Raw genomic sequence first — 13,856 nt, 5'->3', positions numbered from 1 at the left:
CCGCCCCCTAGTGGGGATCAAGCCCACAACCCAGGCATGTGCCCTGACTGGGAATCCATCCAGTGACCTCTTGGTTCATGGGTTGACACTCAACCACTGAGCCACACCAGCTGGACAACAGCATGATCCGTAATAGCCCCAAATTGGGAAACAACCCAAATGTCCACCACAAAGTGGTCCATCCTTACAGTGGAATATTATGCAGCCATAGGAAAGAAGGAAGTACTGATACGTGCTCCAATGTGGACGAACCTTGAAAACATGATGCTGAGTGAGAGAAGCCAGACACAAAAGACCACCTACTGTGTGATTCCATTTATATGAAATGTTCAGAATAGGCAAATCCATAGGGACAGAGAACAGATCAGTGGGTGCCTGAAGCTCGGGGGAATGGGAACATAATGAAGGGAGATGGGATTTCCTCTTGAGGTGATGTAAATATCCTAAAATCGTGGTGATGATTTCACAACTCTGTGACTATGATAAAAACTACAAAATTGTACACTTTAAATGGGGGAATTGTATAGTGTACAACTTATATCTCAATAAGCTGTAAAAGAAAAAAGAGCATGGGGAGCCTTCCTAACCATGGAGAAGATCTAAAGTGATATTTACAAGTCTGGTCCTGAAGCATCCATCTTATATAAAAACTGCTGTTTTCAATGTGTGTGAGAGAAGGAGAAACCAAGATAGAGGCATAGGTAAACACCTAAACTGCTGCCTCGCACAATATCAAAACTACAACTAAAAGACAAACAGACACCATCCAGAACCACAGGAAAGCTGGCTGAGAGGAAATGCTACAACTAGAAGGAAAGAGAAAAGCACACTGAGACTCAGAGGTGCTGCAAAAGGCTGAGGTACAGAACACGCGCGCGCGAATAGGTTGGGCGGCTGATTCCATGGGTGGTTGAGTGCGTGGCTGGCTTTCTAAAGTGGGAGGGAGACAGGAGCTCCCGACGGCGCTGAACTCCAGTCCCAGGCGAGACCCTGGGAAACCAGACTCATTCGGGGAGGGGGAATCTGGACTGTCAGGAAAAGAAAAAGCACACTGAGATTCTGGGGAGCTGCGGAAGGCAGAAGTCCGGAGGTGGCGTGCAGAGAGGATTGAATGCTGAGTGCAAGGGCGGCTGAGTGCGCTGCTGGCTTTCTAAAGCGGGAGGGACACGGAAGCTTCCGACTGCGCTGAACTCCAGTTCTGGGTGAGTTTCTGGGGAACCAGACTCATTCGGGGAGAAACTGGACTATTTGGCAGTGGGCGAAACTCGAGGGTGGCTTTCTCTCAGAGGTGCTTGCAGCGATTACCAAGGGACACTGAGACCCAGGGGCCTCATAGGGCAGGGCTGACGGGAAGCCAAGGCTCTCTGCTCTGCCCTGAGACTCCGCCCCATCCAAGCTGAACACAGAGGCTTTTGCAAGTCTTCTCTCATAAGGGTGTCTCCAGCACAGAAGTTCTCCCAGTGTAGACACAGCTGATCCTCACAGCCAATTGGCCTGGAGGTCAATTCCTCCCAGTGATACCAACAACAATCAAGACTTAACTACAACAAGGCTGAGCACACAGTCCACAAAGGGGTGCACCAAGAGTGTCCATCTCAGGTAACTGGGGGAGGCCGAGCCACTGTGCCCTAGAAGACACCTACCACACAAAGCTGCCCTACCAACTCAGGGAAGCAGCCAAAATGCAGAGACAAAGAAACAGATCACAAATGAAAGAAATGGAGGAAAGCAAACAACTGGATATAGAGTTCAAAACCATGGTAATAAGGTTTTTCAAGAATTTCCTTAAAAGGCCGATAAATTTAGCGAGACCCTCAAGGATATGAAAAAGGACCAACTAGAAATTAAACATACACTGACTGAAATAAAAAATATTATACAGAGACCTAACAGCAGCCTAGAGGACCACAAGAATCAAGTCAAAGATTTGAAATACAAAGAAGCAAAAAACACTCAACTGGAAAAGAAAAAAGAATCCAAAAATTTGAAGATAGTGTAAGGAGCCTCTGGGACAACTTCAAGCGAACCAACATCAGAATTATGGGGGTGCCAGAAGAAGAGAGAGAGCAAGATACTGAAAACCTATTAGAAGAAATAATGACCGAAAACTTCCCCCACCTGGTGAAAGAAATAGACTTACAAGTCCAGGAAGCGCACAGAACCCCAAACAAAAGGAATCCAAAGAGGACCACACCAAGACACATCATAATTAAAATGCCAAGAGCAAAAGACAAAGAGAATATTAAAAGCAGCAAGAGAAAAACAGTTAATTACCTACAAGGGAGCACCCATACGATTGTCAGCTGATTTCTCAACAGAAATTATGCAGGCCAGATGGGATGGCAAGAAATATTCAAAGTGATGAATAGCAAGAACCTACAACCAAGATTACTTTACCCAGCAAAGCTATCATTCAGAATTGAAGGGCAGATAAAGAGCTTCACAGATAAGAAAAAGCTAAAGGAGTTCATCACCACCAAACCAGTATTATATGAAATGCTGAAAGGTATTCTTTAAGAAGAGGAAGAAGAAAAAGTTAAATATAAAAATTATGAACAACAAATACATGTCTATCAAAAAGTGAATCTAAAAATCAAGTGAATAAAAAATCTGATGAACAGAATAATCTGGTGAATATAATAGAATCAGGGGCATAGAAAGGGAGTGGACTGACAATTCTCTGGGGAAAAGGGATATGGGGGGTGCAGGAAGAGACTGGACAAAAATCATATACCTATGGATGAGGACAGTGCGGGGGAGGTAAGGGCAGAGGTGGGGTGGGAACCGGGTGGAGGGGAGCTATGGGGGGAAAAAAGAGGAACAATTGTAATAATCTGAACAATAAAGATTTATTAAATTAAAAAAATAAAAAATAAAAACTGCTGTTTGAAATTTTAACCTTGCTCTTTTGGCTTCTGTAAACACTTGCTTGCTTAAATAATAAGGAAAATAAGACTACACCCATTCCGAGAGGCCATAATCTATGCCCCAGACAGAGTTGTCAGTCTGTCTGGGCATAGATTATGGGGCCAGGCCTTGAGATATGGTCTCATGGCCCCTTCCCAGCATGAAGCCTTCTTTCTCAGAAGGCCCGGAAGTCTCATTTCAAATTTGGGAGACAAAAGAGCTAGAAAAAGTATAAATAGAAAAGGTTTCCCCCAAATTGGGGGGCCCAGAATTTAAAAGGCACATTTTTCTCTGGGCCTGCGCCTAATTAAAATGTAACTCCCTTTCTCTAAGCGTGGCTAGGTTTTTCTCTGGTCTTCTGTAACAGTCCTATTCCTGCTCCTAAGCAATGATCAATCAGACAGCTACCAGCAGCTTCAATACTTGCATGCCGATTCATGGCCTTCTCCCTGGAAATCAAGGGTGTTGCCCTGTATCTTCCCACCTTTCCCAGGCATGCCCTATCCATTTCACCCTGGCAGGCCTGAGATAGAACCCAGAGTGTCACACTTGCCTCCCAAGCTTCTTTCTGTAGCAAACTGGCACAGCTTCCTCCTGTCTGCTGCTTGCTGGCCACCCTCCGGCCCCCCTTCCCAACTCCCCACCAACACAAGCACACTTCTCCGCCAGCTTGCTGTGAGACACACATCTCAGGTCTTAAAACCACGTGGAATTTAGGATGTGCACCAGAAGCTGCACCTTGGGGTTTCCTGTGCCGGCAACCACTGCAGAGATCTGGGGTCATCTCCACACCCACTTACCAAATATAAGAAAAGACAATCATGTAGAGGAACCACTTAATGAAGATACAGCGCGTGCTCTGGATCTGGATGACTTTGTTGGTCTCATACAGGAATATATCATCGCAGCAGGCTGGCATGGTGAGAGGCTCACTCTTGTCTTGGGGCTGGCTCCAGAAGGACCACAGCAGACCCACCAGTAAGAGAAACTGAAATGCCCTGAATTTAAACTGGAGCCTTTAAGTTTGAGCTCCTCCAATGATGACAGAATGGGGGCGGACCCTGGCTGCTGCCCAGATGTGGCTGGAGAATGAGCAAGGGAAATCAAGTCCTATAGGCCTGCCTTGCAACTGATCCCGCCCCCCGCTGGCCTCCCGCACATGCTGGCACCAATGATGGTGTTCAAAGGAAGGGCGGGTTTTTTGTTGTTGTTTTTCTAGAATTCTGCCATTCCCCCTGTTCCTTTCACTTTTTTGACTTATTTCTTTTGGGGGGAAGGGGTAGCCCTTCAAATGTCAGGAGATCAAGTGCTTCCATTGTGCCTTAGTAAAGGGCCTAGATCTTTCCATGGCCTCACGAGCCACTCAGAGACTGATTCATTTTCTGCAATCCTTTATTCAGCCCCAGATGTGTATGGACACTGGGTGAACGAAGGTCTCCGCCTCCCCTTCCACCTTCACCCCCCACACACTTCCTGACAACACTCCTGTCTGTAGATAGTGGGGAATCAGATTTGCTGGGTAGTGGGGAGGCGGGTGGAGTTTATTTCTATGTTGAATATTTCCTGCATGACCCTATGTCTGGATCCTCTCTCTGTCCTGCTCTGTGCCCTGGGAGGTCCGACCAGGACTTAGGCCCAGCAGCCTAAGACTCCCAGGAACAAACTTGCCATCCAACAAAGCTAGGATTTGACCCTTCAATGAGGGCGAACACATGCCAGAGGAGCCGTGGGTTGTCCCCAAGCAAAGGGACAGAGTTTTTGTAGGATTCTGGTGGAGTTTAGCTTACATTTCAATGAAAGCAAATTTTGGCAGGCTCAAAGCAAAGCAGGTTTTGTATAAAACGGTCAACTTCAAATCTGGGTTTTAAAGTGGACCCAGGACCCTGTTTCCTGAGAAGCAATAAAGTTTAGATTTCAAATGGGCCCTAACCGGTTTGGCTCAGTGGATAGAGCATCGGCTTGCGGACTGAAGGGTGCCAGGTTTGATTCCGGTCAAGGGCATGTACCTTGGTTTCGGGCACATTCCCAATGGGGAGTGTGCAGGAGGCAGCTTATCGATGTTTCTCTCTCATCGATGTTTCTCTCTCATCGATGTTTCTAACTCTCTATCCCTCTCCCTTGCTCTCTGTAAAAAATCAATAAAATATATTTTAAAGAAAAGATTTCGAATGGTCCAAGAATCCTTAATCTGAAGCTCTGAGCTGAGTGCACACTAAGGCCACTTCTGTGAAGTTTTCTCTTCCATATGCAGGCACTGTTAGCGTGACCGAAGGAGGAATGCATGAGGCCAAAGGGGTAAAGGTCATCTGGAAACCCAGATGGGCTGAGCCCCAAATGGTGCCAGTACCCAAAGACTGGGAGTCAGAGGTTTTTAAAGAACTCTAAGCGGGCTTTTTCTGGGCGGAGAATTCTCTGTGCAGGTTGGGATTCTTGGAAACTTCAGAGGAGAGATAATGATCTTAGCAGGTGGAATGTGGTCTAAGCCAGTGGAATGTCCATTGTGAAGTGGCCTAAAGGTCAATTCCCAGGGGAAGGGGTATCAATTCAATTATTTGATCACATATAACAGGCACTACTTATAAAAAAATTACTGATAGATCTTTAAACATCTCTATAACCAGACCAAGCCTTTCTGAGATCCTCACCTATGCAGAATCGCCAGACCTAAATACCCAAAGACACTTCAAATCACATCTTCGCAATGAACACCTTCCCACAAAGCAATCGTGCAGGGAAGGACTGAAGAGAGGGCCTTGGAGGAGCACATGAGGACTGCTTTTCCTGCCAGCGTAGCCACGAGGGGAGGAAGGTCAGGGTGGGTTTTTTTAAAAAAATGTGTGTGTGTGTGTGTGTGTGTGTGTGTGTGTGTGTGTGTGTGTGTGTTTATTGATTTCAGAGAGGAAGAGAGAGGTAGAGGGAGAGATAGAAACATCAATGATGAGAGAGAATCATTGACCGGCTGCCTCCTGTGCACCCCCTCCTGCGTATTGAGCCCGCAACCTGGGCATGTGCCCTTGACTGGAATCAAACCGGGGACCCTTCAGTCTGCAGGCCAAACCAGCTAGGGCTCAGGGTGGTTTTTGATGGGGGACATAGAGTCAAGGAAAGATTGAGGGGGGCGGTAGTAAAGATGGAAACATTTAAGGCATTCAAAGATGTTTAAAGAGCCTTAGCCAGTTTTCTCAGTGGTTAGGTTTGGCTGGTGGAATGAAGGGTTACAGGTTTATTTCTGATTAAGGCACATGTGGGAGGCAACTTATTGGTGTGTCTCTCTCACATTGATGTTTCTCTCTGTTTCTTCCCCTCCCTTCCACTCTCTCTAAAAATCAATTAAAATATCCTCGAGTGAGGCTTGACAAAACAACAATAACAAAACCCACAAAGATGTTCAAAGAGGAACATCAAGATTGGTGGACTCTGTATTTTTGTGAAGTAATAAGTGAGGTCATGAATGGAATGGGGGGATGTGAGGGCTTGGATGAAGGGGTGGGTGTGTGTGTGTGTGTGTGTGTGTGTGTGTGTGTGTGTTTCTTGTTACAGACCTGCTCTTGAATGCTTCCTGTATTGACTGCCTTCCCTGTCCCACTTCTCGAATTCCCTTCCCGGCCCTCAACCTCCCAGTTGAACTACTCGCCAGCATTCTTGTCTCAGGGTGTGCTTTGAGGAAACCCAGTATATTTCAGCCCCCTGTGCTGTGGTTATGAGTCTGGACTTTGTCCCAAGAGCAATAGGCAGGTTTATAAGCAGAGGCACAGCATGATTTCATTTTCACTTTAGTAAAGTCACTCCAGTTGCACCTTGGAAAATGGATAGGAGGGGCAAGAGTGGAGGTGGGAGGTCTGCCCAGGGAGAGGGTATAGTGGCATGGAGCAAGGCTGAGGGCAGATCCCTGAAGGACGCCAACACCAAGGAGACTACGCAGAGGCATCCGGGAAGGAGAGGAAACCAGGACAACAGCCAGTGATTCACAAATGAGCCAGAGGCCAAGGAGATATTAAGAGCGATTATAAAGCTGTGTGATTAAAGGCCGCTAGTGAGCGGACTATAAATGAGCGGAACAGGATAGAATTGAGCATTAAACACAAAGACAAGTGGGAACTTAGCATGTGATAAAAACATTTAATATTAGGGGAGAAAGGAATTACTCAAAAAGGGCTAGCCATTTAGAGGAGGTCAGTGGAGGGAGAGGGTGTGGTATTCTAACTTTTCATGTTTAAAAAGATGTGTAACGCCCTAGTCGGATTGGCTGAGTGGATAGAGCATTGGCGCACGGACTGTAGGGTCCTGGGTTTGATTCTGGCCAAGGGCACATACCTCAGCTGCAGGCTGGATGATCCCCAACCCCAGTCGAGGTGCATGTGGGAGGCAACCAATCAATGTGTCTTGCTTACATTGATGTTTCTTTCTCTCTCTGCCTCCCCCCCCCCCTCCATTTTAAAAAAAGAAAAAGATGTGTAACTGAAATGCAATAGAATCATCAAATTTGGGCAGAATCAGCTACACAAAAAGGGACATTCAAGTCATCGTTCTGTTCCCATGGCACCCATTTTGCATTTTAGGGTACCCTTTCCTGGGCAGGAATCTGCTTTATTAGCATACTCTTCTTAATTCGTTTATTTTTTAAATATAATTTTTATTGTTTTTAAAGAGCAAGGTAGAGGGAGAGAGAGATAGAAACATCAATGATGAGAGAAAATCATTGATTAGCTGCTTCCTGTATACCCCTCATTGGGGATCGAGCCTGCAAATCCAGCATGTGCCCTGACCGGGAATCAAGTCATGATTCATAGGTCAACACTCAACTGCTGAGCCATGCCAGTCAGGTCTAATTCGTTTATTTAACAACTATTTACTGAGTGCCAGGGACTCTGGGGATATGTGAGATTACAAAAGGGACCAAAATTCTTTCCTTCTTGGAGCTCATATTCTAAAGAAACAGGACGAATAATAGACAAGTCAGATATATAGAATGTGAGAGGGCCGTGCCCCCTATAGGGACAAACCAAGCAAGGAAGGAAGATCAGATGTGTTTGGGGTTGAACTTAGTGGTTAAATTGAGGTGACATTCACATAACATAAAATTAACCATTGTAAGATTTAGAATTCAGTGGCATTTAGTACATTCACAATGCCATGCAACCACCACCTCTTTCTAGTTCCAAAACATTTCATCACCTTAAAAGGACACCCTGTGCCCATTGGCAGTCACTCCCTCCTTCCCTGCAGCCCCTGGCAACCATCAATCTGCTTTCTGTCTCTATGGATTCACCAGCCCCTAGTAACCACCATTCTTTTCCCTGTCTTTGTGGATTTAATTATTCTGGGCATTTCACATAAATGGAATCATACTATGTGGTTTTTTATGACAGGCTTCTTTCAATTTGTATAATGTTTTCAAGACTCATCACGTTTTAGTATATGTGAGTATTTTATTCTTTTTTTATGGCTGGATAATACGTTGTGTGGATATATCACATTTTATATAGCTGTTCATTGGTCGATGGACACTCAGGTTGTTTCCACCAAAGGCTATAATGGGGAGTTGGGGGCAGTTCTGCTTTCTCAACTTCTGGGGGTGAGGCAGGGGTGACCTAAATGCCAGGCCAGGTGCCCTAGGAGCCCTTACCTGGAGCCTTGCACCCAGTAAAGTGTCCCTCCTGGAATTGAAGCCAGGCCACATCCTAAGCCAGTTCAGATGCTTCCTTAGTAGCAGGACAGGGGAGGAAGCAGCCTGAGCCAGGTGAGAAAAATGGTCAAATGATTTGAGTAGACACTTCTGCAGAAAAGGTACACAAATGCTTAATAAGGATATGTAACATATTCAATATCTCTAGTCACTAGGGAAATGCAAATCAAAATCACAATGACATACTTCACGCCACTGGCTTAGCTATAAATCAAAACAGGCAATTAAAAAGATGGCAACAGTCACCGGGCTCAGTGGTTGAGCCTCAACCTATCAACCAAGAGGTCAGGACACATACCCAAGTTGCAGGCTCAATCCCCAGTGTAAGGCTTGCAAGAGGCAGCCGATCAATAATTCTTTCATCATTGATGTTTCTATCTCTCCCTTCCTCTCTGAAATCAATAAAAACACATATTTTTAAAAAGATGGAAAGATTGTAGAGAAATTGGAAGCCTCACATTGCTGGTGGGAAAGTAAAATGGGTCAGCCACTTTGGAAAATAGTTTGACAATTTTTCAAAGTGTTTGGGGTTCTGTGCGCTTCCTGGACTTGAGAGTCTATTTCTTTCACCAGGTGGGGGAAGTTTTTGGTCATTATTTCTTCAAATAGGTTTTCAGTATCTTGCTCTCTCTCTTCTCTGGCACCCCCATAATTTGGATGTTGATATGCTTGAGGTTGTCCCAGAGGCTCCTTACACTATCTTCACATATTTGGATTCTTTTTTCTTTTTGCTTTACTGGTTGGGTGTTTTTTGCTTCTCTGTATTTCAAAACTTTGACTTGATTCTTGAGATCCTCTAGTCTGCTGTTAGGTCATTGTATAATATTTTTTATTTCAGTCAGTGTATGCTTAATTTCTAGTTGGTCCTTTTTCACATCCTCAAAGGTCTCGCTAAATTTATCGGCTTTTTCTAGGAAATTCTTGAAAAATCTTATAACCATGGTTTTGAACTCTATATCCAGTCATTTGCTTTCCTCCATTTCTTTCATTTGTGATCTGTTTCTTTGTCTCCACATTTTCACTGCTTCCCTGAGTTGGTAGAGTAGCTTTGTATGCTAGGTGTCCTCTAGGGCACAGTGGCTCAGCCTCACCAGTTACCTGAGGTGGACACTCTTGGTACACCACTTTGTGGACTGTGTGCTCAGCCTTATTGTAGTTAAGTCTTGATTGTTGTTGGTATCACTGGGAGGAATTGACCTCCAGACCAACTGGCTGTGAGGATCAGCTGTGTATTACTCTGGGAGAACTTCTGTGCTGGAGACACTCTTATGAGACAAGACTTGAAAATTGCAAAAGCCTCTGTGTTCAGTTTGGATGGGGTGGGGTTTCAGGGCGGAGCAGACAGCTTTGGTTTCCCGTCAGCCCTGCCCTATGAGGCTCCTGTGTCTCATTGTCCCTCGGTAATTGCTGCAAGCACCTCTGGGAGAAAGCGCCCTCTAGTTTCGCCTGTTGCCAGACAGTCCAATTTCTCCCCAAATAAGTCAGGGTTCCCAGAAACTTGCCCAGAACTGGAATTCAGCACAGTCGGGGGTTTCCTTCTCCCTCCCACTTTAGAAAGCCAGCTGCGCACTCAGTCTCCCGTGTATTCAGCAGTCAGTCCTCTCTGTGCGTGTGCACCTCCAGAACTCTGCCTTCCTCAGCTTCCGAGTCTCAGTGTGCTTTCTCTTTCTCTAGAAGTCCAGATTCCCCCTGAATGAGTCTGGTTTCCCAGCGTCTCGCCCAGGACTGGAGTTCAGTGCAGTTGGGAGCTTCCTTCTCCCTCCTGCTTTAGAAAGCCAGCCGCCCGTGCACACAGCACCGCACCCCCCTCATCCTCTCCGCATGTGAGTCTTTCTCTTGCAGCTTCTCTGAGTCTCAATGTGCTTTCCTCTTTTCTTCTAGTTGTAGAATTTCCACTCGGCCAGCTTTCCTCTGGTTCTGGATGGTGTCTGTTTTGTCGTTTAGTTGTAGTTTTGATATTGTTGTGCAAGGCCACAGTTTAGGTGTTTACCTATGCCACCATCTTGGTTTCTCCTCTCTATGGCATTTCTATACTCCAATAGTGAACTTACAGAAGGAGAGACTAAAAAAGCAATCCTACTTACCATTGCACCAAAAACATTTAGATACCTAGGATTAAACTTAACTAAAGAGGTAAAAGACCTATTTGTGGAAAACTACAGGACACTGAAAAAAGAGATAGAGGAAGACATAAACAGATGGAAGAACATACCATGTTCATGGATTGGTAGAATCAACATCATTAAAATGTCCATACTACCCAAAGCAATCTATAGATTCAATGCACGCCCCATTAAAATACCAACGCATATTTCACAGACCTAGAAAGGACTCTCCAAAAATTCATCTGGAATAAAAAAAGACCCCGATTACCTGCAGCAATCCTGAGAAAGAAGAATAAAGTAGGAGGGATCTCAATACCAGATTTCAAGCTGTATTGCAAAGCCACTGTTCTCAAAACAGCCTGGTACTGGCACAAGAACGGACATCTAGACCAATGGACTAGAATAAAGAATCCAGATATTGACCCAAACCACTATACTCAATTAATATATTTTTTATTACTTTATTGATTAAGGTATCACATATTTGTCCTCATCCCCCCCATTCCCATCCCAAACCCCTCCCCATGCATGCCCCCCCCTGTTGTCCGTGATCACTGGTTAGTCTCATATGCAAGCACACAAGTCCTTTGGTTGATGTATCTCCCTTATGCCCACCCTCCCCTACCTTCCCTCTGAGGTCTGATAGTCTGATCAATGCTGTTCTTGTTCATCAGTCTATGTTGTTCATCATTTCCCCTAGATGAGTGAGCTGATGTGATACTAGAAATACACTTATAAGAACTGAAAATGAGACCAGCAATAATGGTTATGCTGAGAGGCAAATGAATCAGTCTATAGTGAGTTTCTTTCTGGGCCAACAGTTCTTTTGAGTCCCAATTTCTATGTCAAACAGTTCCTTATGTGTACATAACAGCAATGATATTTCAGTTCTGGATGGTGGACAAATTGTGGTAATGCAGGTCCGACCCTCTCTGGTTTGGTCCTGGGCAGCCTGCAGTGATGCACAGCTGCTGATTGCTAGTATGGCAAGGCATCGTCAGCGTCTTCCATCTCTGGACTGTTTCTCTTCTGTCTTCATGGCTGGAGAACTCCTGTCAATTCCTCTCTGTTGCAGGAATCAACATGGTCTCGGAGTTGTTTTTGAAAATATACAAACATATTCTGGACCAAAAGTTAATTAAGGAATCTTTTCTATAAATTTGACTTGCGATCCTTTTTCATTTCTTGCCCAAATGATTTTCCTTTGGCTTGTTTTGACACCGTGTATGTTTTACATGGGTGTCTTGCTGTTAGCATTACAAATGAAAGTTAATTTTCTAAAGTAAAGATTTTCTAGATGTAATTTACTTACAGGATATTTTTCCTTACATGATATTCTTCTACTATCTCCCCCTTTTTTGATTTAAATATTAGGAGGCTTTTGGAATTTTTATGCTGTAATCTTGATAGCTTTTAAATTTTAATTTTTTGCACTAAATTGTGACTGCTTTAGGTTCATTACATGTTACGCAATTTTACCATGAGATGAACTACCAATAAAAATTTTAGTTAACACTTTAGGAACAGCTTTTTTGTCCAGTACAATTGATTTTTCTAGAATATTCACTTATTTCAATTAGCCAATTTAAATTAGCCTGAAAACTTGACTACTATTTTACTGTCAAATTTAATACTCTAACAACCATCTTATTTTACCCTGTAAATATTAGTGGAAAGGATTATTTGCCTTCTTGAGGAGGCCCTGAGCATTCCTGGTGCTAGGCTGGGTTTAGATATCAAAAACCCCAGTTCCCCGCATCATGGGTACAAGACATATCCATCAAGTTTTGTTGCAGTGAGAGGGCATCTCCTGTCGGCCAAGTCTCTGTCTGTTACCTGGGTCCCGATTTGAGCTGGGCATGGGAAGCTAAGCAGCCACGGGGGCAGGAGACCTCCCTCAGCAGGGGTGAGGCTTCAGGCCCCTGCAAACTTGGGGGAGTGAAGGTCTGTGCCCCACCTCTGTTGACCCCCAAGTTCTCTCCTGATGGCCCCTTTGCGACTGTGCCTGTCTTAGGTTGTTCCTTCCCTGAGGAATCTTACCCATCTCTGGCTAACCAGCCATCCTCCAAGGCCAAGCAGGGTGATGTGAGGTTCAGTTCTGTCTCCTTGGTCGCCTACGCCCCCGTGGCCTCCACGCCCAGCACCTGCCTTGGGATCCCCTCGCCTGCTGGCAGGGCCCCAGCACTGATCACATATCTTGTGGAACCCAGGTTTCTTCTCCAGGGCCAATTAGTATTTGACAAAGGAGGCATGAACATACAGTGGAGTCAAGACAGTCTCTTCAATAAAAGAGAATTGGACAGATACATGCAAAAAAAAAAAAAAGAAGAAGAAACTAGACCACCAACTTACACCATACACAAAATTAAACCCAAAATGGATACAGGACTTAAACATAAGACCGGAAACCATAAAAATACTAGAGGAATCCACAGGCAGCAAAATCTCAGACATATGCCGAAAGAACTTCTTCACTGATACTGCTCGTAGGGCAATGGAAGCTAAAGAGAAAATAAACAAATGGGACTACATCAAAATAAAAAGCTTTTGCACAGCAAAAGAAACCATCAACAAAACAACAGGAAAGCCCACTGTATGGGAGAACATATTTGCAAATGTTATCACTGATAAAGGTTTAATCTCCAACATTTACAGGCAACTTATACAACTTAATAAAAGGAAGATAAATGACCCAATAAAAAAATGGGCAACCGACCTAAATAGAATCTTTTGGAAAGAAGACAGAAGGAAGGCCAAGAGACACATGAAAACATGCTCAAAGTCACTAATTATCTGAGAGATGCAAATCAAAACGACAATGTGGTACCATCTCACACCTGTCAGAATGGCTATCATCAACAAATCAACAAACGACAAGTGCTGGAGAGGATGCGGAGAAAAAGGAACTCTTTTGCACTGCTGGTAGGAATGCAGACTGGTGCAGCCACTATGGAGAACAGTATCGAATTTCCTCAAAAAACTAAAAATGGAACTCCCATTTGACCCAGTGATCCCACTCCTAGGAATATATCCCAAGAAACTAGAAACACCAATCAGAAAGGATATATGCACCCCTATGTTCATAGCAGCACAATTCACCATAGCTAAGATTTGGAAACAGCCTAAGTGCCCATCAGCAGATGAGTGGATCAGAAAAC

The 13,856-nt window shown here is 44.5% G+C and overlaps 1 protein-coding gene across 1 annotated transcript in view; it reads right to left on the bottom strand.

Moving 5' to 3' along the window:
* LOC129148056 (P2X purinoceptor 7-like) overlaps positions 1 to 3,826 on the bottom strand; it is a 41,399-nt gene extending 37,573 nt beyond the window's left edge. Inside the window, exon 1 of the mRNA XM_054712350.1 lies at positions 3,708 to 3,826. Within this exon, the coding sequence (XP_054568325.1) occupies positions 3,708 to 3,826 (119 nt within the window). The remainder of the gene's footprint in view (positions 1 to 3,707) is intronic.
* Between the last annotated feature and the right edge of the window lie 10,030 nt (positions 3,827 to 13,856).

The sequence above is a fragment of the Eptesicus fuscus genome, chromosome 23, assembly GCF_027574615.1.
Source record: "Eptesicus fuscus isolate TK198812 chromosome 23, DD_ASM_mEF_20220401, whole genome shotgun sequence".
NCBI lineage: Eukaryota > Metazoa > Chordata > Mammalia > Chiroptera > Vespertilionidae > Eptesicus > Eptesicus fuscus.
The sequence above is the reverse complement of the archived record's forward strand: the minus strand, read 5'-3'. Positions and strand labels throughout refer to the sequence as shown.